General features: G+C 44.2%; 1 protein-coding gene and 1 long non-coding RNA gene across 3 annotated transcripts; one reads left to right on the forward strand and one right to left on the reverse strand.

Moving 5' to 3' along the window:
* Positions 1 to 26,923, reverse strand: EHHADH (enoyl-CoA hydratase and 3-hydroxyacyl CoA dehydrogenase). 2 transcript variants are annotated; one of them, XM_040567162.1, is made up of 7 exons: positions 26,787 to 26,923; positions 18,927 to 19,030; positions 18,169 to 18,341; positions 16,887 to 16,998; positions 16,459 to 16,563; positions 10,001 to 10,342; positions 1 to 2,479 (listed from the first exon to the last, which is right to left on the reverse strand). In XM_040567162.1, the coding sequence occupies exons 1-7, from the start codon at positions 26,858 to 26,860 to the stop codon at positions 1,209 to 1,211; spliced, it is 2,181 nt and encodes a 726-aa protein (XP_040423096.1). In that variant the 5' UTR covers positions 26,861 to 26,923; the 3' UTR covers positions 1 to 1,208. The 2 variants fall into 2 exon arrangements, with proteins under 2 accessions (XP_040423096.1, XP_040423097.1); XM_040567163.1 differs by lacking the exon at positions 26,787 to 26,923 and adding an exon at positions 26,584 to 26,705.
* On the forward strand, positions 887 to 9,993 carry LOC121074731. The gene is made up of 3 exons (XR_005822505.1): positions 887 to 974; positions 5,858 to 6,904; positions 7,406 to 9,993. It is a non-coding gene; the product is annotated as an uncharacterized LOC121074731 (long non-coding RNA).
* Positions 26,924 to 26,927: the final 4 nt, after the last annotated feature.

Raw genomic sequence — 26,927 nt, forward strand, 5'->3', positions numbered from 1 at the left:
TGTAATCAAAGCAGTTTTATTAAAATAGAAAGCAGAAGTTAGATATCCGATGTTAATCTTCCTGAGAAGGGAACCCAGACCCACCCACACCCCACGCCAGCCTAGGCGATAAATTCACAGGCCACGAGCAGTGGGTGACTGCCCCACAGCAGCAAGCCTGGAGGAAGTTTGGTCACCTCCCCCTGCTCTGCTCCCTGTGTGCCTGCAGAAATGTTCCTGCCTGCACAGCTCTGGAGCCCTGCACTCCTCCGCGTGCCCTTTGTGCATGTGAAAACCCGGTAAGTGCCAGGCCAGGCTTCAGTCTGGTCAATTAGATCAATTAGGTAGCTGTAGGCAGGCAAGAAAGGGGGAGGGTTGGCAACGCAAACCCACACTTAGAGATGCCAGAAGATGTTTCTGCCTGGACACAGACAGGTGGATGATAAAGGAGGCTGGAGCCTGGATGCAGAAGGCCGGTCGTGAGCCAACATCACCGGGCAAGTTGGGCAGGTTGATGCATTTGTGGCTTTTCTGTCATTTATCAGCATTTGCTTCTGTGGGAGGAGGGGACAGTACCAGCCCTGCCCCTCGCTCTCTGTCCAAAGCTGCTCTCTCCAATTCATTTGAATTTACCTCTGAAAGGCACTGTGCCCCTTGTGCCAACTCCCCCCAGCAGCAGGAAGGGAACAGGCTCCAACTGGCTGCATTTCGGAGAGCCAGGAAATCTGGGGTGGAGATGGGCTGCAGGGGGAGATCTGAACAGGCTGCGAAATACATTTAGGCCAGGATCTGTAGATTCATCTCATGTGGGGTGAACTGTGACCATCTCCTTTGTGAATTGTGACCGTCTCGCTCTCGCCTCCCTCTGTGATTTGCTTTGAGGGCTGTGTGCTGCTGTCCCTTCGACACAGACAGACCGGAAGAGAAGCACTGCTGTGAAGTCCTAAAGGCAGAGCAAAGTGAAATGCGTCCGTGCACAGCGATGTGCAAAAAAGGTGGGTGAGGCTGGTGGTGAGACGGAAGGGTGGGTGATGGCAGTGGCTGCCGGCAGCGGGGGGCTGACTGAGATCAATCGTTGGCCAAAGTTATTCTCTGCGAAGGCCCAGGAAGGTTAGTGACATTGTTTACGAGCCCGAAGCACTTTGGTTTTGATTGGAACAGACAGGGCAATTACAGCACCTGTTTCACGAGATCTCTCCCATGAATTTATAGAGCAGGTATCAATGAAATCACAGCTTGCTGCTCTGTGAGCCTGAGCACGACATCCACTCTTTGAGGGGAGGGTTCCCCGCAGCTACCAGCTTTTTCAGAAAGGCACTGGGACGCAGCTCGGGGACATCAGGGTGGGCCTCAGAGTATTTCTGCAGCTTAGCCAGAATGCGAGGGAGCCCAACGGTGGAAGCATAGAACATGGGGCCACCCTTGTGCTTTGGCCACCCATAGCCATTGATATAAATGACATCAAGGTGTTCTGGGCCTGAAGCTATTCCTTCAGCCAGGATGTTAAATCCTTCATTGATGAGAGAAAACAAACACCGCTCCAGGATTTCCTCCTGGTCTATAAAGCGGGTCTTGATCTGATGGGTGTCCCTGTACTCAGACAGGAAGCTGTGAAGCCACGGATCTGGCCTGGCTGTCCTGCCCCCAGCCTTCTCGTACTGATACCAGCCTTTTCCAGTTTTCTGCCCAAACCTGCCTTGCTCACACAGAAGGTCGGGCAGCGGGCTGTAGCGACGGCCGTGCCGCTGGCGGGCAGGCGTTCCTGGAGGCAGTGAGGCCCCAGTGAGGCCCTGGCCCTTCCGAGACCTCCAGCCCACGTCCAGCCCGGCGAGATCAGACATTCGGAAAGGCCCTATCTTAAACCCAAAATCTTCAAGAACCTGATCTACGTCCTCTGGTCTGCTTCCTTCCTCTAAAAGGAAAACCGCCTGTTGTACATATGGAAACATCATTCGGTTCCCGACGAAACCAAAGCAATTCCCTACCACCACTCCAACCTTTTTCATCGCTTTGGCTAGTTGCATGGCAGTGGCAATGGCAACTGGGGACGTGTGACGGCCATAGATTATTTCTAACAGCCTCATCACATGAGCAGGGGAGAAGAAGTGTGTGCCAATGACCTGCTGTGGGTGGCTCGTGGCAGAGGCTATTTCATCGATGTTCAGGGCTGATGTGTTTGTACACAGAAAGGCCCCCGGCTTGCAGATCCCTGATAGCTTTTTGAATATTTCCTTCTTCAGTGCCATGTTCTCAAACACAGCTTCGATAACTAGATCTACATCCCGCAACCCATCAAAGTCCACAGTGAACTGGAGACGCGCAGGGTTATGGAAATCCAGGCTTTGGGCATCCTGCCCCATTTTCATAGCCTCACGTTCCAAAAGGAGCATCACAGCTTTTCTTCCCGTGTTCAGACACTCCACGTCCTGCTCCAGGGCTACCACGGGTATGTTGGCCTTAACCAGAGAAGTCACAATGCCTCGGCCCATTGTTCCCAGCCCTAGGGACAAAAGGGAGAGAGAATCAGAGACTATGAATAGAAAATGTTACAATCAATCACTTCACAGCAGCACTTCCTCTGGTATCTCCGGGATAAAAGGCAGAAGCCTAAGCAAAATGAATGGTGCACAGACAGAAGAAAAGAACTGAAGACTCCAAAAAAGGAAGGTGAAGTCTCTCTTTCAGCGAGCCTAAGTGTTTGAAAAGCAAGAGCAGAAAGGCAAGTTGACATCTTCTCAAGATTACAAAATACCAATGGGATTCACTCCATGTGATTCACATCTTCTCCCTGTGAAGTTTTATACCTATGGAAACCAGCATCGCTTAAGAGTTAGAACCTGGTGAGAGCAGACAGGAGATCTGAGTTTCTACTTCAACCTTCTTGCCAACTTCTAGCAGCTTCACCCTCAGGATACCAGTGCTTCTCTGGGGCACTCATGGAAGAACATCAGTGCAAGCAAACACACCCCACAGAGATTCAGACACCAGCAAAGCTCAGACAATTGGTTTCTCCCTCCTCCTTGCAAGTTTCCTCTTTGTCTCCTTCTTCTCCCTCTGCTCTTCATTGCATAATCTTTGATGCAAACACAAATTCAGCTGCAATTTCTGTAAAGACTCTCAGAAACCGATCTGCTCTTGATTTTATCTCTGTCTCATATATCTCCCATCACCAGTCCAGGCATGGAACTAACAATGTCTTCTTAATCCAGAATTCAACATATCCCACCTTCTTTTTAATCACTTGGGAACATCAATAGCCTTTTGCTTGCTGTTCACGCTTCATATTGGACATCTCTGCCCACCGGGAACAAGCCAAGTCGTCCAATGCAGGCTTTTGCTAACTTTTGAAGGTTACTGAAGATACAGTCTTCCTTGTCAAACCGTGCAGTTAAAACTCTTGTCCAGAATTCCCATTACTGAACATCCATTTGAGCTGTATTTTTTCCTCCAAGATCCATAAATGTGCTATTACCAGCTCATAATAACATTGGAGGAATAATAGTGTGGAGATTACTGGCTCGCTCCTTTCCCTCCTTCTGAGCCCTTCCGCCAGCTCTGCCCTCTATTACATAAAATGAAGCCGCAGGCTTACACTTTCCTATGATACCCACCCCACGCTACTTACACTGTTCTCCCCTGATGGAGGCTTTTTGGACTGAGCAAATACAAACTAGTGAGAGAAGGCCAGTGCAATTTTACCAGCTTTAAAAGTGCAAAGCATTTGAATGGGAGGATTATTAATATCCTAAATAAAGCAACAACTAGACAAAGTCCAGGTTTGTCATAATTCTGTAAAAATGATTTTTTTAATCCCAGGTTTACAAATGAAAGTCTGCTAAACAAATAAACAGAAACAAGGGGATTAAAAAATTTGTCTAAAGCAGCTTTATAAAGAAGAGCTGAAATTATGTCATCAGTTAAACAAGTTCCAACTCTGAAGGTCAAACGAGGTAGTGTATTTTTCCTGCAAGCTACACACCCTTGATCTAGTTCTGTCCATGCTAAACTTGTATACACAGAGGACATTTAAAACACTCCCTGCTTAGCTTTAAGAACAGTTCTTATAGACATCGCTATCTGGATGCTTGCTCATAAACCATTTCGCTGCCAAGCAAATGCTGAACTTCCTTTCTAGGAAATTAAATCTTCATGATCAGACACTACAAAAATTAATTTGAAAATAAAGGTAGAATAACATGAATCAATTCTTAGTATTTCATTGTCCACGGTTTGCTGACTGACAACCAAACAAACACAAATAGCTCCTTCTGCTTTGCTCAGTTCTCAGAGGCTTGGATATATCAGCAGGGTGTTAAAACAGCTCTTTCTGTCTTTGTTGAGCTACAAAGACTGCTTTCTTCTCAGACAGTGCGGGAGTGTCACCCACCACCTCCTGTACAGCCACCAAGCCTAGCCCCATCTTTGAGGCTCTCTTTCGACATCATGGTAAAGGGTTTGCACTTCCACATCCTAGTTCTTCACAGCTCCCTCTTGAACTCTTTTATTCCTTTCCAGGGGTTTCCCTTCTTAATTTCGAAGCCGTACTAAAGAAACAGCCTATACATCCTGGGCCTTAGTAACTCCTGCTCCTCTCAGCTTCAGTTTCCTGACTGAAATCTTAGCAGTTCTCTCACGACGTGAACAAGCTGCTCCCTCCTAGATCAAAACTCTGGTGTTAGCTGATTCAGCTCTTTGCTTTCGTTCACATGTAGTGTAAGTAATCCCATCTAGGTTTTCACCGTCCCACGACAGACAGGCGTACATGCCTGTAGTCCTGCACTTTCTAGGCCACAGGAGGAGGCTTATAGATAAGACATGAGCTTGCCAAGCTTCTTTCTGACCTAGAAAAGCTGTCTCTCAACTTACTACATAACTCTTCAGTGGCCTGTATGAAATGATGTTTAATGAAGCTGGCAGAGAGAGTAATGAAAGCCCCAAGGGTTTTGTTACATTAGAGCTTGCACAGCATGACTCCCCTGGAAATATTTTCTAAAATTGGGCTATAAAACCAAGGAGAGATTTGGCTATTTAGTAGAGAAAGAAGCATTTCTAAGGACTTCCCTTTCAAATTTATAGAGACTCGTGATCTTGGCGAAAAATGTATTAGAGCAGTAAAAAATGGTAGGAAATCACTGGGTCTTGCATGGGTAGAAGGCTGTAGAAGAAAGGGAAGTGTTGCATGCTCAGTTCAGGTTGCACAGACCAAAACACGGCTAAGAACTACTCCAGGATTTCTACTGTACATTTTGTTTTGTTCCTCAGTTGGGCTCTTCCCCCAGATCATTACAAAAACCCTATATTCTTGTCTTTCATTCAGAGAACTGTTTCCAGAGTTGTGTTCTTGCCCAAGGCCCAGCTTTCAAAAGAAGACTGAAATGTGCTTCAGGAGAAGACCAGTGTCTAGCCATCTTGCTTCTGGCCTTTCATTGCGAAATGTAGCTTTGGCATATAAATAAAGCTACGCTTAAACTCATGAAATTTAAGGCCAAACATGGATACAACAAAATCATTTGTGGGGCAAGCAGAGTGAATAATGATTGTTAATTATTGCTCTGTCACATCAGGTACTGAGAACATGAAAAATGATGCAAAGTTAATTGAAGGATTTTAAAAACAAGTTTCAAAACAAACAAACTCGAAATATGTATAAAACAACTTATGTAGAGTCACACGCACTAGAGAAATTCTTATCAGTAGAAAACATTCTGAACTATAATGAATATTTAGACTTTAAAATAACAGGAATTGGAAACAGCACTTTATAAATTGGTAAAAATATACAAGGACTGTTCCAATTTTCATGTTAAAAATAACAGTGAGCAATTGGCGGTGGTGGACTGATGCAGACTGGAGCTGCTTCTTTCTCTAACTGTTTCAGGGTATGAACTTCAAGCAGAAATAATGTGATACTCAAAGCAAGCAGGAAGCTACTGAAAGACTGAGGAAGGGACAGAGATGAACTCTTTCTCTGGGTGATGAGGAACCAGAGAAGGTGGAAAGAGATGGGAGCCGAGAGCACAGAGCAAGCAGGAGCAAATGAGGTAGGTGGCATCACCTGTGTCTGAAGACAGCCATGGACAGCTAAGCCAAGAGCAGGAGGGATCTTGCCCAGCTGGGTGCTGCTTGTTATCAGTCCTTCAGCAAACAACCCACAGACAAAGGTAGCTGATGGGAAGCCAGGACTGCACGGCAACAGTCGCCAACTCATCAGCAATGCCATCTATCAAGCAAGCCTACAAAAATGACACATAATGCTTGATGCTGAACATCCATTAAGACTTGGTGCCAACTCCCTCTAACAAGGTCCTGTTAATACTGGATTGACAGGGGGTCCACAAAGCAAGGCTCCCCCAGCATTCATTACACTGCTTCCATACCCAAAAGTCCTCTGTGCCGGCAGAAAAGCTACTGAAGGAGGAAGATGTCACAGTGATCTGCTCAGTTGCTTCCCATTTTGCAGTGATAGCAGACAGAAGAACCAGCATATTGCAACAGGGTTTTAGTGTGTGAAACAGCACTATTTTGAATTGGGGGCCGCATGACTTCTCACCATCCAAAATGGATGCAAGATCATGCCTTCCTCTCTCTAGGGAAAACAGGGAGACCCTGGATAACTATAGAGACTCAGTACTTTAAAGGGATGATCAGCACTATTTTAAGAGGTGTCCTTAAAAGTTCATCCCTAGGATTTTGGTTTCTGGTGCTACAAGAACGTGCTAACAGTCAAGAATATGGAAATATGAGATGGTACTCGCTGGAGAATGACTTCTTGTTATGGCAGCCTGAGAGAGAAAAAAATGCAATGGTGTTGGCATATTCTGAACCCATCTCCAAAGGACTTGCTATTTCTTTGATACCAAAAGGCAAGACATGAGGAAGTCCTTCCAGCGGAAAGAGAAAAAACCCAGTGGGGTGGCAGAAAGAAGTAAGTGATGGAAAGCAATGACATTTAGTATGGCATAAGATTAAGAGTTAAAAGGAGGTGATCAGTGGCTTCCCAAACAGAAGCTGCTTATCAAATGAAGTATAATGTCTACACCTTGCACAAACAAAGCAAGCTATATTGCTTATGGGGGTTATTGATAGAAGCAGTGATTCAGAAAAAGAATTAGGAGTTTTGGCAGGTGTCAAGGCCTTGAGAGGATTGATAAGCTTTAATGACCCTGACCAGCTACACCTGGAGCCTCCACCCCACACCCACCACCCAGGGGCTTCAGAGCCCGATTTAAGCTCAGCCCCGGCCCTCTGCTCTTTTCCTGAGCTACATTGGAGAACTGCCTGGCTCTGGCTGTGGTCCCATTGAGCCACGCCTCAACCTGCTGACTGGCTTCCCCACTCTACCTTGGACCTGCTTCATCGTGTGAATTTTGATTGATTGTCTGGATCCTGGCATGATCTCAGAGTCTGTCCTCTTTGCCTTGCTCAGGTACTGTAAATAATTGATACACTGGAGAGCTGTGCTGCCATCCAGAGGGAGAACTGACAGGTACGTCATGAAGCTCAACAAGGAAAGATACAAAGTACTGCGCCCTGGGAGGAATAATCCTATGCACCAGTACGTGCTCAGGGCTGACTGGCTGGAAAACAGGATTGTAGAAAAGGATCTGGGGTCCTGGTGGGCACCAATTTGACCATGAGCATCAATGGGTCCTTGCTGCAGAGAAGGCTGATGGTACACAGGGCTGTATGAGGAGTGATGCCAGCAGGCAGAGGGAGGTGAGTTGTCCCCTCTGCTCTGCACTGCTGGGTCCAGTTATGGACTCCTGAGTATGACAGAAACATGGAGATACTGGAATGAGCCCAATAAAGGGCCACAAAAATGTTAAGGGAGTGGAATGACTCACATGTGGGGAAGGGCTGTGAGAGCTGGGACTCTTTCTGCCTAGAGAAGGTGGGAGTGGGGCAAAATCTTGTCAATGTATGCAAAAACCTGAGGGCAAGGTGCAAAGAAGAGGTAACCAGGCTTTTGTCAGTGGAGCCCAGTGTCAAGGCAAGAGGCAAAGGGCAGAAACTGAAACGTAGGAGGCTTCATTTGAATATCAGGAAACATTTTCTTGTGCTGTGAGGGTGACTGAGCACTGGTATGAGTTGCCAGAGAGGCTGCAGAGTCTCCATTTGTGGAGATACTCAAGAGCTGTCTTGTCACGGCCCTGGGACATTGGCTCTAGGTGGCCTTGTTTGAGCATGGGGGCTGGACAGGGTGACTTGTAGAGGATTCTGGGATTCCCCTCAGTACTCCATCCCTTGGAGAACTGCTGGCCCTTCCTGCTTCCTGCCAGTGGATAATTAACAGGATGTAGTAAACATGGCTAATACAAACATTGGGTGTTACCTTGAGCATATTAGGCAGGCACAAAGAAGAAATATTAGCTTTGTACTTGGTCTTAGCATAATTACTCCTGGAATACTGTTCACACTTCTGGTGTGCATGCTTTGTGGAGTGTTGGGAAAAATCAGAGGAAGTTCAGAGAATAAAGAAAATGACTAAAGCATGACAGATTGTGCTCAGCAGCAAAAGAATCAAAGCAATTAGTTTATTTATTCTGCAAAAGGTATGGGTTAACTTGAACTATGTCTGTAAACAGCTACAAGAAAACTGAAACCTGGGTAGAGGTTGGGTCAGCTTCAGACCAGAATTCAGAAGTCTGGCAGATTTTTTTTGGCAGTTCTTAATCCAAAGGGTGGGAGATGTAGCCCTACCAGTTCAGTCTGGAAATAAGATACAGGCTGTTTTTTCTAGGAACCTTCAAACAGGGATTGGATTTGTCCCTAAAATTTCCCTTAGTTTAGTTACAGCATGAACATAAGTAGATCAGATGCCCTGAATGGTCCTTTTGGCTATACTGTTTTTTGGCTATACTGTTTATTGGTATTGAGACTCTTCAAGAAAAGTTAGTAATTGTAGCATCATTTATCAGTCCCTAACAAAGACTGTCCATTTAATTGTTGATTCTAGTCTCCCGATCGTTCCTACAAAACTTCAGCACAAGCCCTTTCTGCCAAAGAACACTAGAGGACTGACCTGTCTGGGTTCGCTTGCACCCAAGTCACATGATAAATTTGGTGATAATTCATGCCTTATTACCCAAATGACCTAACAGCCACAGATCTGCCTCACAAGGCTTGTGGACCAATGTTCAAGAAACATTTTCATTAAAAATAAAGCATGGATTAAGTCAGGGAAGCTAATGAAGAGAAGGGAACTTTGAAAAGTAAGTGTTTCTCTGGTCTGAAATGAGCTTCCAGAGAGCTCCTTACAGGGCACAGGAGGCCTGGAAAGAGCAGTGTTGGTCTGGTGAGCTTTCTCTGAAACAGAATGGATGTTTTCCAAGTGCTCCATTACTCATCTAACCATTTCTGAGTGCTACTATCAACAGGCCGAGCTGAAAGATACTTCTTTTTTTTTTTTTTTAAATCTCAGCAGTGCATCGAAGGTTTTATTTAAATTGCTCTTATAAAAAATTAATGAAGGCATTATCTTGCTGGGCTACAAAATGGCAAGAGTGGATCCCAGTGAGATGAAATCTTCTTAAAATACAGCTGTCAAAACATTTTTGTTTTAATATATCCCTGAGTGACTCTATGCACATGCACTTCTAATACAGAACTAGACCAGGAGGAGGAGAATTTCGTGCAAACCTGCTTCTAACATGGAGCAAAGCTAGGACTCAACATGGCAGTATTTAAAAGGGAACAGACTGCTTATGATCCACAGATGAAGCTGACTCTGAAAGTGGAGGAAGTTTCTCTCCTAAAGGAAGGGGTGGGATTAGGTAGCAATCTATTAGGAAATGACTTGCCATCTGACCTTCCCTGAGCTTACCAGTGCAGTGACAGCTTATTTCCTTGCATGTCACCTATGGGCCTGGGATATCTGTCCTGTGCTGGGTAGCAGTGACTGCTAGGGAATTCTGCTTAGGCTTTCTGCCATGAGTAAAGCCCTGCTATACTCATCTTGCTCCCTTTCAGCACTGCTGTTAGCTGCACAGTCAGGAAATGCAACAGCTTTTCATCCCCTTACCTATCACAGCCGCTCTGCAGATGGGCTGAGGGGAAGCACTTTTCCACGAAGCTCCACTGAGCATTGTCCACCTCTGCACTGCTCTCTCTGCAAAGAAAGCATACTGCAGTGCTTGGGCTTGGCCTGAGGTCAGCAGGATGTTAAACAGCTCCTGTTCCCTCCGGACTCCGTCTGCAAAGGGCTGCTCTGTGGCGGCTTTGACTGCTTGGAAGCAGAGCTCTGGAGCCAGGCACCCCCGGGCCTGTTTCTTCACCTTCACGAGAGCCTCACTGAGAAATGCTTCCATGTTGGGCAGCCTTGGAATGGGCTTCAGGCTGAGCCTGCGGGGTCCCAAGGGCTGGCCTGTGGGTAGAAAAATGCAGTTATAGCACAAAACATTCTATGCTTCCTGGAGGACTATAGATTTTCATCTCTCTACATAGAATGAGAATGTTACACCTTTTTCCCCTCCTGCTAAGCCCACTGTACTAGGGCTTGCATGGCACAATGATCTGAGTCAGCATTCAAGTGTCTGATGCTTCTCTTTAACTTTGTTTGCCTTGACAATGGCAATTTTTCAAGACCCTTCTCCCCAGACTTCAACAAAGCAAGATTTCAATTTCAAAGACAACTCCCTCCTTCCTTTTCTCAGCTACAGAGTGACTTGACTTCTCCAGTTCTTACTCCACGGTTCTAGCTGTTGCATTCGTAAGGCTCCTTCTGTTCTTTCTGTGAGCTTCACTATTAGAGTTTTTCCCCAGTGTTGCTCAGCACTCAGTGCCCAATTGGCATTGCCAGCCAGATGCATTCCAGCCAGGGTCCTGACCCAGACGTTTATATGAATGACTGGGAAATGCACCCTGACTTCAATTCTTCCCTAACAGCAGGAGTCCCCCGTTCCCTGTGGGACTAGCCAAGAGGATGGCTCACACAGCATGAGTTGGGGAGCAAATGAATAACAAGGAAGAGTTCATGCTTCTGTGTCAGCAAGGGGTGAATCAAGCAGCCACAGAAATACATGAGCCTCATTACAGGAGGAGGTTGCTATGGTAATACCTAGAAAGAATTCTTAATTGAGAGAAGTTAGTTACATTTCAGACACCAAAATCCTCTTCAGAAACATAAACCTTGGTGCCCGCTGGGAGATCTCTGATTTGCCCGTGTTCAGGCTATTCCTATGTTCTTAGCAGCTTGCCTCACTAAAGACCATGGAGGAACAAGATCAGGAAATTCAGGAGGCATCTCCTCAACGTTCCAACATTTGCACAAAGCCTTTTGTCATCATAGCTACATCCAGATCATTAACTGTGATATTATGGCATTGAGCACTGCAGTACCGTCCCCAGGAGCATCCTGGACCACCACCACAGCAGGATGGTGGGTGGGCCCCCTCTGATGGGAGCCCTGTGCTGAGAAGCTCTCTCATGTATAACCTCATTGGCCTGGCTTCTGTTATGAGCTCTGCGTAGCAGCACTTTTCTTTCAAAGGTGGCATATAGCACCCCGCTCGCCCTTCTCTTCCACTGTCTGACTGAAAATGCCACTGCATCAGCAGAAGATTCGGAGGCAGGAAATCTGGTGCCCCAACATACACAGGGTACTGAAAAGCAGGAATAATGGCAGCGCTGCAATTGTGGTTTTCCAAAGAACATGTCCTGACTCTAACTCTTCCTCTAAGACCAGATGCTTTTAAGAGAGAGAGAGAGGGGAGGAAAAAAAAAAAAACACATGAATTCCCAGGCTGAGTTGGTATTGATTTCCTGAAACAGTGGTCTTCAGAGGTCAGGCTCTTTAACTAAGGCTTTTAGAGAACACAAAAAGATGAACGCTGACCGTGTAAGTAGCTTCTCCTGTAATGTGAGTCCATCAAAATGCTTCCACACTGACAATGAATATAGCTTGGATTTGGCAGTACTGCAGGATTTCAGTCAAGATATTTCTTTATTTTTGAATCCTTTGTCTTCCCTAAATGTATGTTTTTAATATGAGAACACTCTTCATCCATAGTCCTTTATTTAGGACTGAAATAGCGGGTTTCATTTTTTCAAAAAGGAAACCACTGCTTTGTCCCAAAAAGCAAATCTGATGGCTGGAAGACCACTTAGGACAGGACAGACCAAGAGACTTCATGTATCTCCCATGTGAGAAGTGAACAGAAATGCTACTGGCAGCCTTTAAACATGGTCTTCAGACAGCAAACTGTACTTGTTAAGCGCAAATACTGATGAGGAATGTGAGACGGTTGCTCAGACTGAAAAGTAACTCTCCTCAGGGTCCTGTAATAAAATTCTTATTCAGCTAAGCATTTCTACAGCACCTCCATGCAGCTTCCTTGCTGCTGCAATGCTACTAAGAATCAAAAGTGTACTTATGAATAGAAAGAATGATCTGAATCTAAACCTGGGAAGAAGAGATTAGTACAGGATACCTACAGCTTGGTTTCTGAAATCAAAGAAGCAAGAACATGATGAACGATACTGGACATCAATGATGTAGAGAAAGACATCACCCATGAACAGGAGCTAGCACAGGTATCTACTTTGTTTTGCTAGGGTTTGTAATCCAGGTGGCACAAAGGATGGACTGAGTCTATAACACTTTTATCAGCAAAAGCAACATGTAAGCCTGCAGTATCAAACACAGCTATTTAAAGCAAAAAAAAAAAAGGGCATCCCAGAGTGAACTCTAGGGATATTACTGGACTGAAGGCAGGGCTAGCTCAGCAGTCTGCATGGTACAGCAAACTGCTTGTACATGTCCGGGGAGAAAAGCTGGAACTGGTTCCCTGTTCTTCAGGCTAGCAATGGTCTCAGACCACTCAGAGACAAGCGTGGCTAATGTCGATCCTCAATTCCCTCTGGTTGTCTCAAAGGGGCATTTTGCTAGATCTTCTGCTTAAGGAAGGTGGTAGCCAGAATGATAAGCCCAGGAGAGAGATTCAAATATCTGCATATTGTACATCTTCCCAGAGATAATGCACTAAAGGCCCTTGTAAATGTAACTGACTTTTTCCAGTACTCCCCATTTAAAGCATGCAGTTACTGCATGAGCAGCAGTAGCTGCTACTCCTGTGGGTTTCACGAGCCTCAGAAGGAACACATACTTCCTCCACAGTTACTGCTGGTGGCCTACAGGCAGAAACTCCTAATCATCTTTCCATGCAGAGCGTAATACCTGTGGGGTCTGAACTAATCTAAACTGAACGGACTTTGCTTGGCTCTTTGATGTATGCCATTGATGCTCTTGTGCTCTGAGAAGATAAGTTAATCAGCAGACATGGTCAGAAAGCAGGAAATCTGCTTTGCAAAGGATCAGCTGCCATTTTCTCCTCCAGCCCAGGAAGGCTACAGCAGGCCAACAGAGGTGGGCAGTGTAAACTGCAAGCAATTATGGCAAATTTTCAATTTTTTGATGCCATCAGGTGGACAAATTATGTAATGCAGCTTCAAATTAGTGCAGTGGTTATCAAACACATTTAATGGAAGAACATTCTTCTAGTCTCTAAGGACTTAGCTTCTGCCTATTCCTTCCTTCCTTAAATAAAAAACCTTCAAGAGCGAAAACTTTCTCTTGCATAAACAAGCAATTTCTTCTGAAGAAGGACAAGAACACACACTCACTTCCTACTCTGCGTTATGTAATTACAGGTTTTGACTAAAAAATCTTAGATTAAATGTCTCTGTGCATTCCTACAGACATTGATTCAGAGCTGTTCAGAAGGTGTTCTTCACTAAGAATGTTCCATAAAGTTTTACGGATGAAGATTTCCCAGCCTACCTACCGTAAAGGCAGTTCTGTCACCTATGGATAGAAATGATCAGGGACCCTTGCTTCAGTGAGGCCACTCATCTGAGGCTGATCTCTTGCCCCAAGTTACTGCAGCTCTAGTGCTGAGAAAGCTTTAAAAGAAAATCCTATCTGAATGGGTTCTTTGAGATGGATCTTGCAGTAGAGCACTCCCGGGCTAGGAGCAGAAATTCCCTCAGTGACAATGAGTTATTTAACCAAACTGCTCTGTAAGAAGCCAGCAGTTGTTAGCCTCGTGTGTGTTTTTGTGTGTGTTTTTTTTTTTTAAGAAAAAAAAGTTGTCATACAAAGTGGATTTCTGTGATGGCATTTCTGTGCAATTCTGTTTTTAAGATTGTCTGGAAAATGTTTACTGAAAACATAACTTAGCTGCTCTGGGTTTGTTTCCCCACACTACATGAGACTGTTATATCTCTTCTGCAGCCCTGAGTTACAGAGATACAGAGGTACAGAACTAAAAGTGCTGTTTTGCTGTTGTATGGCAGGAGAATTTTATTAAATTTATGCGAAGGCCAAAACCAGGAATGACTCTAAAGGAACATATGGATTCTGGGTACCCCATTCTGTCTGCTTGATTAGGTCACCTGAGGATAAACAATGCAACAAAACTTTTCATGATATTCTGCAAAGTCTAAAGATAAATTTTCCAAGCAGGAGAGAGAGAAAGATGAGCTGGTCTCCAGTATTTTCACTGTTAAAGAACATACTGCAAATGCCAGTAGAGCTATTAGATGAAGTTTGAAAGCATTTTTCTTTAAAATTCTGTTGGAGTTGGTATACAGTGTGATGACGTGAAATACCTTCAGTGACACCACCCATTCTTCACTGAAGCAAGAAACAGAAACGCTACTGCAAATAATGAGCAAGCCTGGAACAGACAGGTTACCTGCTGGACATCCAGTCAGGATTCTTGCATGCTTACACAGTTCTCAATTTTCCTTGCTACTGACGTTTTCCAGTGAAACCGAAGCTACAGAACAGGAATTTGCCAGTAATGGCAGTGCACAAGAGTTCCAGAAAGCAAGTTATACTGAGAAATAGTGTGTTCAGTGACTCATTCCTGAGGTTTTCCTCTATGTTCAAGCTGACTTTGACAATTCTCAACCACTGCATATCTGTCACAGATGAAATAACCATACAAATGTCTACAATTCATCCCATTTCACTTAGCTTTTGTTGAAAGCCAGGATGCTTGCCAGTTTGCTAGCTCTAGCAATGTATCTATTACTCATTTTATGATATACTGATTCTGCCATCAGTATCGGTATCAATCTTACACATGGTCTCATTCAGAGGCTGAGAGGTTACATCAAAGGGAACACTATTTGTTGGGTTAATCTGTCTAGCAAAGTAGTAATATTTCACTGCCCTCCCAGCTGATGGGGAAATAGAACTCTCATTCAAAACAGACTAGATCAGTGAACCGAAGTGCCTTTGCTTTTCTTAAGCAATAGTGAAGTAGGTTGGATATTGGGAAGAACTTCTTTACCAAAAGGGTTGTTAGGCATTGGAATGGGCTGCCCATGCTGAGTCACCATCCCTGGAGGTCTTTAAAAGATGTTTAGATGTAGAGCTTAGTGATATGGTTTAGTGGAGGACTTGTTAGCGTTAGGTCAGAGGTTGGACTAGCTGATCTTGGAGGTCTCTTCCAACCTAGATGATTCTGTATATTACCCATCTTTCTAAAGTTTTATATTTGACTAGATTACATATCGGCAAAAAGAAAAGGATTGCTTGTGTCATCAGTTCTGCACCAGAAATGAAGCCCCAAAATCATTAGCATGAATATGTTGAGAAGGAAGAGCATCTATTATGGAAGACCCAGCCAAAGAACATGCTTTTGCATCTATCTGATAAATCCCATGTTGCAGCTAAGTATGCAAGACACTGATTTTTGAAGAATAGTGTATTCATTGAGCTGTCTTGAAAACATGGTGCATTGTCATCTAGGACAAAGCTGAGGCTGCTTCAACTCCTAGCATGGGAGAAATACTCCTACAGAGAAGGAGAATTGGTCGTCTTTGTAGTAAAGAAAACTGCAGGAGCACCCCAGTTTGGAAAAGCATTGCCTGTAAAGGCCACGTGATCAGAACAGGAAGATTCTGTTTTTTTTTTTTTTCCTTCCTTGTGTGCATCTCATGTGAAAGAGCTCCACATCAAATCCTGACAGGAGTTAATAGTCTGTCTCCAAAACAGGCATCTCACCACGCAGCCCAAGGACAGTCAGACTCATGGATCATTGAGTTCAGCTGAGGATGTGCCAGTCCCTCCGCTAGAGGGAGACAGTTATTTTTTATCAGCCCTTATTGACGATGCATCTGGTCTATGCACAATACCAGCTATCATCCAAAGTTATATATGGGAAGAGCGCATATTCCCCCAAATCAGTTGAATGCAGTAGCCCAGAGGAGCATGCAAGTTTGGATATATAATTAATAAGCATAGGGACTCCTTATTTCTGTTTTTCTCTGAATCCTCATTTGAATTTCTGCAGCTCTCCAGCATCTGAATTTTTCCACGTTCGCTTAACAGAAAAATTCTGCAGCTAATTCTGTTTCAGATGGATGCCAAAACCCAATGAATGGGGCATATGGAACAAACTAGCGGGCTTTGTTCTGACTCTCTTCGGCCTCAACAATTATTTCTTGGCATTGCTACAATTCTTTCCTCACCAATCAGCTTGTTTGCCAAGCGAATTCCTGCCTCAACTGTGTTCTCTTCCACAACTTCATCAACCAAGCCCAGCTTCAGTGCTTCAGTTGCTGGAATGTGTCTTCCTGTGATAAAAAGAGAAATAAGGTGACTACGGTGGGGCATTACAGGTGACTTCATTCTTTTTAAATCTGGTCAAATGACTTGTGTAGCTGGCCTCAAGTATGAGACAAGCTCATTGAGCACAAAATGCATCACGAGCTATATGCCTCGGAAGCGCTTATGTCCCCTTCCTAGTCAATCCTTACGGGAAGCAAGCTGAATTTCAACACAAGCAGCTATATGTTTAAAAAACAAAACCAAAAGCCATTATGCTTCACTAGACCAAAGTGATGCTATGACTCAGTTATCCTCATAAACACAGCAAGGCCGAGGTACAGCACTTTACCTGTAGTGATTAGATCCAGAGCAGCTGGCACCCCAATAAGTCTGGGTAGTCGCTGAGTGCCCTCAGCACCTGGAAGTAACCCAATGGTGACCTCTGGTAAACCCATCCGTGCCTAAAGTGAAGTCAAATTCAACAAGTCGTCTTAGCAAGAGTGTCAATTATGAACCACGTAGAACAAATACAAGCAGACCTGACTACACGTGATGCTCCTCTAGGAATCCTCAAAGAACTTCTATATAGAAACCTCATCCTTGCTTTTTGCCATGTAAGACAAGCCCACTCACCCTTTTCAACAACTTATGAACAGAAGCAGAGGAGGTGTCACACTTCAGAGGATGCGTGGGTGCTAGCACAGCTCTGGATTAGACCAAAGGGGACAATAGCATCATCCCAGACCACAACACATGTGCAGACAAGGCAAGTAGGTGTTAGCAAATGCTAGAGGGTTGTCTGTGACTTGCTATCTCCCTACCCCAGTTCTTACAAATTTATTGAAGGAAGAATGGTACCACTCACATACTGAGCTTTTAAACTAACTCCCCTTCCAAAGTGTTCAAATGGTTCTTGATGCACTTGAGATTTAGTAGGGTTACAGCAGAGAAGCTAGTGACAGCAGAAAGAGGGCTCCTGTCTTCTCTTAAAAATCTACATAGTTTGTTACTTAAAAAAAAAAAAATACATTTCCAGTTGAGCTCTTAAGGGATGTGGGATTATTTTAAGACTACTACTTCAGGCATCCTTCTTAAGTGGCATACAGGATATGTAGAGTACTTCTTTACAGTGTTATAGGAACCCACATTGTCAGGGGAAAGTGGTTCATTCTGCAAAAAGGAGGAGATGCTCCTATCAGTGAAGAGTCTACGTAAGGAGCCCAGGTGCTGCTAAAAGGCAGTTCAGCAATCCTGAAGGTAGGGATTCAAGAGGAAAAAAAAAATAAATAAAAAAATTTTAAAGACTTAAGCGTGTGGGGGGAGAAGCTGTCTGTTGGGTAGAGTGCTCCCTGAGGAAACAGAGCCCATGGGAAATCAAATTGTAAGTGCGCTATGCTAGCTGAGTTTCAACTACCTATTGAAACTAGGTCACTAGCAGAAAGAAATGCAAAATTCATGTGGCTGGGGAGAAAAGTAAGAGAAAGTCATGCCGCATAAGCCAACTACGTAGAATTCAGATAATGACTACTGAGACCGAAGGCAAATTAACACTTAGTCTCTGAAGTTTCTCTGCAGGAAAGATACAGGAAACTCCTCTTCAGGAGCAGACTCTAGTTCACAGCGTGTGTTACCTGCACATGTGCAACCCGATAGTGACAGCCAAGTGCCACCTCCAGGCCTCCTCCCAAGGCAATGCCTTCAATGGCAGCCACCACAGGCTTCTCGCTCCTTTCGATGAGAGAAACTAAGGGGCCCAAGGCAATACCCTGTCTCTTTGGAGTAGAAAATCCTTGAATGTCAGCACCTGAGAAAGCACAAAGATGAAAAGGAATTACTGGGGAAAGCAGCGACTGGAATGATCCTTCCCTTGGTGCCATTAAACATCACTGCTCACAGATGTTTGAGGTCTTGCAGAGATGCTGCTGGCAGGAGAGTGGTTAACAGGAAGCAACCCTTTTGGGACCAGCTGCAAGAAAGCCAGGTTCCTTAAGCCTATTCAGAAAGCTAAGGGGATTGCAAAGTACAAAAATACATAATTGTAATGATCGTGCAGCTACTAAGGTAATTTGCAGAGATGCTTATTTAAAAAAGAAAAAAGAAAAATATTGAGTCTGGAATAGTTAAGTTCAAGTTACTACTAACAAGTGATGTTGAGCTCCACAAAAATTCCCCATCTTCACAGATTTCTACAACTGGAGGAGATTTGTTACTCATAACTGCCCTGTCCAATCTCTCATGTGCCCCATGTCAATCATGGGACAGCAGAGTAGAAAAAAATCCACTGTCTCATGGCCATTTTATCAAGTGTTATAAGGCAGAGAATCTTCAGATGTGGTAGGCAGGGAGTATTTGCTCTCTTTCTCAGACTGATTGAAGAAACTTGTCTTACCTGCACTGAATTTCCCACTTTCGCCACAAATCATAACAGCTTTCACTGAAGGATCTGCATCCGCTCTCTTCAGTCCATCCTCTAATGCCTGAAGAACTGTCAAACTGAAATGCATTCGAGAGTCAGCAACTAATGGTCAACTATGTTACCTTTCCACCAAAACCAAGAGGCTCAGTGAAAATAAGCAGTAAGTCCATGCAAGTCTGTCCTCTGACTGGTCTTCTGTCATAGCCCCTCTGGGTGAATCTTCATTAGTCTCTCACTTTAAGGCCAAGTGCCAAAACCCACAAGCTTATCACTGCTGACTGACCTGTCACTCAGCTGCTGCAGAGTCTTCTTGTGCCTATGATATCCCTGTTTCCAAAGCAAACAGCACAGGGAAATGTTCTTTTGAAAATGTCTTTTTGAATTAAATATTCAGATTTTTAGGAAAACAGCATAATTTGAAAGTAATTAATGCTAAACCACTGCTAACCTACAAACTTTTTAAAAGGGAAATGAGCTCTGGGGATAAAAAGCTATCTTTCAAACACCTGACATAGAGCTGGTGCTGTGCTGACAATTATGAAGCTTTCACTTTGCAAAGACCTGTATGTAGGCCCACGCTTGAACTTGTGTGGCATCCTGTCAAAGTGAATTTGGGCCTAAAACACTACGAATTTTTTTGTCTCATCTGAACGTATCTCCACAGACAGAAGCCATTAATGTGTCCAGTGAAGAATTACTGAAGAACTTCAAAACTGAACAGTTAAGTATAAATAGTATTTTTACAAATCAGATATTAAACAGAAATCTGAACTGACTATTCATCCACTTGGTATTTGAAAAAGCTAAACATATACTCTCCATGTCCTTCCATAAATATATATATTTTGCTTTAGAAGACAGTGACAATAAAGAAGATGGTAGGTAAAGAAGCACTAACGCCTATCACATATTAATAGAAGCAGTAACAAAAATTGTGTGTATGTATAATTTAGATACCAAACTGTGTTCATATGCATGCGCTTTTAAGTATGTAATTGTGTATGTTGTGGGGGAGATACTCTTCTGCGTGCATACATAGTACAGCTGCAGATAATGACTGATTCAGGAAATTTGAGCCATAAGTGGATAGAGAAATACTCAAGTATCATATGTGCTTGTCCAGTCCTTTATAAATAAATACAACTTCTCTTCTTATGTAATTCAGTGGGATAACTGGAGCAAAGGAACTGTGAATCGTGTCCGTGATCTATCTTAGCCCAGGTTCCTATCCAGAGGGAGCTGACAAAGCACAACCCAGCATGTATGTATGTATAATCTGGGCTATAAGAAAGCCACTGATAAAAATATTTTGTGAAGTTATAAATATGATGGCTATATTATTCAGACCTTGTATATTGAAACTTCTTTGTAATCAGGTTTCTAAACTTCTATATTGGCATTTCTTTTGTAAACCCCAGTTGAGAACTGTACAGGGCTTTTTTAGTTCCTCATTTCCACTTACAGAGGTTAGGCAAGTGAGATTCTCTGGGAAATTGGTACTGCCACACAGAATTTTTCAATTCTGATTCACTGTTCTGGACGTGACCCCTGGTGAGAACAAACAGGCACAATCCCAATTGGAACCTGCCCTCTGCCACGCGATTTGGGCTGTCAGCTGCACTCAGCTCCTACTGGCTGAGTCTCCACATCACATCTGTGCTCCACCTCAGTTCTTTCCTTGTCCTCTGGTTTTGAGTCCCTGATGAAGAAGGAAAGCAGAATTCCTCCTTTTTCCACGTCTGCAGGGCAGCACACAACTGAGCATTGCTACTGAACTTCCAGTTAAGAGCTGCATGCGTGCCACACATTTTTTTACCCAACATTTGTCTGCTTGCGTCCAGCCCTGCAGTGCTCTCTGGCGGGCTGTCTGAGGGGTCTCCAGGTCCAGCTGCTGCCTGGGTGAGGCCACGCAGCCACAGGCTGAGAAGTGTCATTTCTGGAGAGAGAACAGCCAGTTAGGTACCAACTGCCTCCTCCAGAAATACAGAGAACTCCAAAGTGTGACATGAGCGATGGTTCCGAAAGCTGAAACTTAAAATGAAAATAATTTGGCCATGACAAAGAAAAACTACTAGGTGACTCAGTAAAGATCTTTTCAGTGCACCTAGCTCTATTTAGCAGAGCACAAAGCCCTTCCAATTTTAATAAATGGTTTCATACTCTCTGGGACAAATACACGTTACAAACTTGGTTTTATCTCATCCCATTTGTAACATCAAGTGCTGCGGCTGCTGCTGTTTGAGGAGGACCCACAGGCTGCACCCTGTGCTCGAGTCTGTTTTTTGCATCAGTGCCAGGCCACAGAAATACCAAATTCACCTAATGCTGGAAGATTAAAGGGAAAACCTTTATGAAATGTCACTGCACCTTACAATCTATGGTGCAAAGAGGGGGAAAAATATGCAGCAGGATCCCTAACAAATATTAAATTTTGGATTTGAAAATATTGTGTAGGAAAATTGCCTGATTCTCTTGCAGGAGCAGACAAGAAGCAATCAGAGCATTTCTGTGTTTACAGTAGCCATGTGATCAGCAGTTGCAAAACGCCCATATAAAAGGTTTACCCCTGTAGATGAAAAGGTTCAGGGTTTTATATAAGAAATTATTTACAAGCCCTCAGCAGTTACAAAATACTCCTACCAGGAGAAAAATTAGTCGTCAAGGCTGCTGTAAAATAACAGTTCAATACCGACATTATCTGCATTAAAAGAACTATTTTTGACAGAGAATAACTTGACCCTGTTCTTGCATAAATATTTCTTCTCCCTCCATACAACCTTTTCCCAGTGAGAAGTGTTTGTGGGACAAAAAGGAAGAAGAACCAGACTTTTTGCAGCTTCTTGTTCTAAAATGGAGCAATACGTTTGCTCCAAGACAGGTTAAAGTCCAACGCAGAGGCTGCGTGGCTCAGTAACTCGCGCTGTAACTGGTACTAAAAGATAGAAGCTTTCATGCTTCCATGAAAGCAATCATATTAAAATGTATGACAGCATAATTATAAAAATACTCAAGGGTATCACAACTTCAAACAGCTAAAACATTAGAGAAGCAAAAAGTCACTGTAATTTGCATAAGTATTTCATTACTGCAACAGTATCATTCATTTAACAGAAACAATGCAAAAATTCACTGCATGTGTTCCAACTGACTCTTAATCCCATGCTATGCAGTCAGCTCTGCCATGCGTACTGTTTTGACTGCAAAAGTCGTTATACCGAGAGGATTCAGCGTTATGTGTTTTAGAAACGTGGTAGGTGCTGTTAAGAGCATGTGCACCCCGGGATAAGAGAATATTCCTGTAGGTGACCACACCAGGTTGTTTCTGTTTTGCGTAAAACTCTACTCATTGCAGTGATGATGTGCTGGATTTGTAACAAGGTTTTAAAGAACTTCAAATTTTAGCTTGGATTTGTGAATGTGGACTTTAATTTAAAAAGAAAAAAAAAAAGCAATTTAAGGGAATCCCCAAAATTAATTCAATCAGGTTCCAATCTAACAGTAGAAAATGCTATTTGTGGAAAACATGCAGCTCTGGTCCCTCCCCCTTGTATTTCCCCTGACATCCACAATCACTGCATGAGGGATGGTCCCGTATGCATCCACATACCTTTATTTAGCATCCCCTATTGACCTGCTGTCCACAAATTTCTCTAATCCCCAATTCTGCCAATCCATCTGCCTCCACAGGCTCCTGTGCCATCGAGCTCTGTGTTATCTGTTTTAAAACAATCTCCTACTTAATCAAACACCTCTAGTTCAACTACTGCAGGATTTTGTAAACAGAGTTAGGCTTTCAATTTAATTGCTTTCTTTATGATTTTGTAAATCTTGACCTTATTGTCCCACAGCCTTTTCCTCTCCGAGCTGATGACTCTCGGCCTTTCCAGTATGTTTTCTCAAGGCACTGCTCTGTCCCCTTAGTTATTTTCGTCATCCCTTTCTGGATCATCCCCCTGTCCTTTTCCAAATACAAAGTCCAGAACTACACACAATATTTAAGCAATTTTTTAGTTTTACATTGCAAAGGAATGATGCCCTCTGTTTTGTTGTCACCATACATGCTGATGGTACCCTACATTTTCTAGGCATTTTGGTCTGTCCCAGCACAGTGAGCTGATGATTTCAGAGAACTGTCAAGGGTAAGGATCTTTTTCCTGAGCTGTAAATGTCAGTTTTGAACTCGGCATCCTCTAAGCTTGTCCTGGCTTATTTATTTATTTATGTATTTGAAGAACTTTTGGCTCTTTTTTTTTTTTTTTTTTTGTAGCAGGCTTTGAAAAGCACTGTTTATATTTTTAAAATCATCTTAATTTCCAGCTTGCATCTCTCCTATCATGTTTTACCCTCTTTCTTGTTCTCATTTGAGTAAGCTTTCCACTTAATAAAAAAAAAAATCAAACTTTTCCCTGGGTCTCCTTAGCTGTCCCATCAAGCTGTTCCGCTCTGGATCACCTGCTGGCTGAATGGTTTACCTAGGTCTCTAAGAAACTTTTAAACAGGACAAAACCCCAACAAGAAAAAAACAAACCGGTCTCCATGCTTGATCCTTTGTGCTTTGGACAGCTCCTTTCAGAGTTACTTGTGTTTGGCTTTAGTCACACTGCCTGATATTTACATAGTTTCCTTCCTTGAAACTCAGTACTGGTGCTGGCTTTAGCTGCTCTGTGCTCTCTCACCTCAGTGTCAGAGCTAGCCGTGTAGCTGCTGCTGTCACAGGGCAGCTCTCCTCTAACACAGCTTGAATCGAGCCATGCATTAATTAATACCAACATTAATTAGTTAATACCATGCATTAATTAATTAATACCAAACCCAGAATGGCATCTTTTCTGTGGGGCCTAAGGTTAGCAGTTTCAGGAAGCAGACACTTACTGCACCCATTTCTCTCCACATCTCAGCTGATGAGGCACTATCCCTGTCCAACACGGGTAATCACGGTCTCCCATCATTGTACCTATCCCGAAACTGCAGCTCCTCTAACCTCATTTAACATTTTCTGACTGTTATCCTGATCGGGGGTCTGAAGGACTGTCCTAGCAGTCACAGGGAGCCTGGGACTGCTTTTCCACTCATGGCAGCTATGTAGTTATACTTTATATAATCCCACACATACACTCCTCTACCTCATCCCTGTAAATTCAGTGGCCTGGCATCACAGCTAGCAGCTGGGCCCACTTGATGCCAAGAATCCAGTTCCTCCACCTCATCTTTTTAGAGTTAAAAGCATTGATACAAAATCACCTTTATGTTTTGCTTTCTGTCACTCACTCAGAACTGCATGTGCTACTCAGCTGGCATTAGCACATTTTTCCACATCCTTCTTAATTTTCAGTGCCAGCAGCCTGTCTCTGCTCATGAAGTGTGGCTGATCCTTTCTCTTGCAAGTCTTGTCTGTCTGTTCCCCAAAACTGTCCAGTTCCTTGCACATCTAAATCTCTTCTTTCTATGCCACGGTCTCACAGATGCATTAGGACTGCAGATCTCTGGAAGTTAAACCTCTGCAAACCAGGAAAAAAAAGCAAGTTTGGCACATGCCAGCTCTGCTGGTGGGGAGATGGATTAGCTTGAAGGGGAGTCTGTGTGTGGGAGCCAAATTTGCTGCCAGACTCGCAAGTCAGCACACATTCCTCAGGAAAGCACTGCCTGGGAGGTACCTGCACAGCAGCAGATGCTGTCAGACAGCAAAAAGCAAATTTCTACCCACCAGTGGCTTCTAAAGTGCTAATGGCTGGTGTGATGGCATGGGAGCTGGGATAACGGCTCTGAGTGTCACATGTAATGGGGAGAGATAGGTGAGGCCAGAGCAGGAAAAACACACCAGCCTTTTAAAAAGCATCTGTGCCTGCTGTGAAATTAAATTGTCAGGACTGCGGGACATGGCTCCTGTCTGTAAGTTTCCCTGCCTGCTATCACCTATGTAGTCAGACATCTCAAACAGCAATCACGAACCTGCTCTCCTACAGTCCAGCATATAAAATAAGCAGAAGTTTCGTGCAAGGATCACGGAGTGCCCTCTACCTTTCCTAGCTATAGCCAGGTCTCAGCTAAAAACTACTTGATGGCAAGTATGAAACAATTGTTGATTCCTGCTAAAACAGGTCTTACCCTCACTGCTAACAGAATAGTGCAAAGCTGGTGAAAGCTGAACTCAGTGCATCTGTCATGCTTGCTCTCTGCAAATTCAGCAGATCTTAACAGATCAGGAAATAAAGTAAAAGCCCATGAAAACCAAGCTATCCTTCTGAAGCTGGTTACAGTGAAGTGGACGTGCCCGCATCATACTCCAGCGACGTGTACCGTGTTAGTTGTCTCGAGCAGTGAAACAGTTGGCTGGAACTGCTTGATATAAGACAACAGGGACAGGTCAAACCCACCTGTCTTGTTCCCTCATGTGTTGCAAGCAAAAGTTTCACAGCAGCTTAACTGACAGGGCCAGGATCACAGCAGTCCGAGTTATGCTGCGTTAGAGCACTTACTGCTTTGCATGGTAAGGATGGCAAGTTAGCTGTGGGCACAGCCGGCAAGTTTTCTTAGCCCAGTCTTGGCCACAGGAGGTCCAAGGGATATTCCATATTCTATATGTCTATAAATCTGGGAGTCCTATAAATCAATCAAGTTACTGCAAATTTGCTTTCCCATTCTAATTATCTGATCACATGAAAATGATCTTTCTGTGCTTTCAAATGTTGCAACAAAAGAGTGAGAGCAGGCATTCATGCTTTTACTTGCTTCTCAGCTTCTTTTTAACAAACTTTCTGCTTTAGAAGTTGGGCATGACTGCAGTGGATTTTTTGCCTTTGGAATATACATGGAATATGTGCTAAGATTACTGCTACAGAATGGCTCTTCAACCGCAGCTGCTTAAGAAGGGTCCATGTGCTGCTATTCAGCTACATGAACTATAATATACTAACCTTGTTACAAATTACGTAAACTGAAAAGCATGTCTGTCCACTTCAATCTGTGTGGAAAACTACAGTTTTCAGGGGCTCCTGAATTGTGTTTGACTTTTTCACTGGCTGGTTTGAGATCACTTGTGGTCTTTCTTGACCACAGTTTTTTGAGGTCAATTTCTTAATCATTTTTAAAAGCCAAGTGCACTGTTTACATTTCTGATACTGGGGCTTAATCTCAGTGCCAGCTCCTCTTGCTGAACCACATCTGCAGCTTACAGAGCCCTTTGCCCTAACTAACCCCTGTGCTCACTTGGAAGCACAACGAATAGCCTGCAGGACAAGTAATGTGAACAGCAGCCAGTCTTGGAGGAAAAGCTGGTTTTCACCTACAAACTCCAAAGGAACTGCGGGATGAAACAGCCAAGCTGCTAATGCTGCTGTGTGATTTCTCACTGGAAGCTTCATCCTGATACTTAGACTGGAAATGACAAGAAACGTGCTAAGTTTGAAAACAGATTCCACAGGAGATGGCAGAAAGCACAGATTGATGAGCCTGGCATCTCTCCTGAGGAAAAAAAAACACAAAGTATCTAGAAATTATAACAAAGAACAAAAATCTTGTAAAAGTTCAGCATGTTTTTTGCAAAGGGAAAGCTAAGCTCAAAAGCTTGTGTCAGCTCTGTGAAGGCGTCATCTGAGCAGCGTCCCCTCAGCCGACGGTCGCCTACACACACGTGCAGCGGGACGGGCACGGGGGTGCCCCGGCCGTACTCCTCGTCCCTCCGCCCTACTGGCGACCCCCCCCGGCCCCTTAACCAGGCGGGGGCCACCACCCGGGGGCCGAGCCGCAGCCCCCGGGGCCGGGAAGCCGAACGCCCCCGGCCGTGCCCCAGCGCGGCGGCCGCCTCACGAAATGGCGGGCGGGCGCCGCCGTTACCTCAGCGCGTTGACCGGCGGGTTGCGGAGCCGGATCACGGCCACGGCGGCGGCGTTCCTCGCGTACTGCGCCATGCCGGCCCCGTTTCACCGCCGGACAAGTCCGTGGGTACCCGGGCGGAGCTGGGGCAGGGCACGCAGC

This window comes from Cygnus olor, chromosome 9 (genome assembly GCF_009769625.2).
Source record: "Cygnus olor isolate bCygOlo1 chromosome 9, bCygOlo1.pri.v2, whole genome shotgun sequence".
Classification (NCBI taxonomy): domain Eukaryota; kingdom Metazoa; phylum Chordata; class Aves; order Anseriformes; family Anatidae; genus Cygnus; species Cygnus olor.

What these genes read in the sequence shown, in the direction of transcription:
- EHHADH (XM_040567162.1), bottom strand. Translation starts at nt 26,860, where the DNA reads ATGGCGCAGTACGCGAGGAACGCCGCCGCCGTGGCCGTGATCCGGCTC. An exon ending in CCGCCGGTCAACGCGCTGAG is followed by an intron (nt 19,031 to 26,786) that starts GTAACGGCGGCG and finishes AATGCATTTCAG; the next exon opens with TTTGACAGTTCTTCAGGCAT. An exon ending in TCTGGATCTAATCACTACAG is followed by an intron (nt 16,564 to 16,886) that starts GTAAAGTGCTGT and finishes TTTTTATCACAG; the next exon opens with GAAGACACATTCCAGCAACT.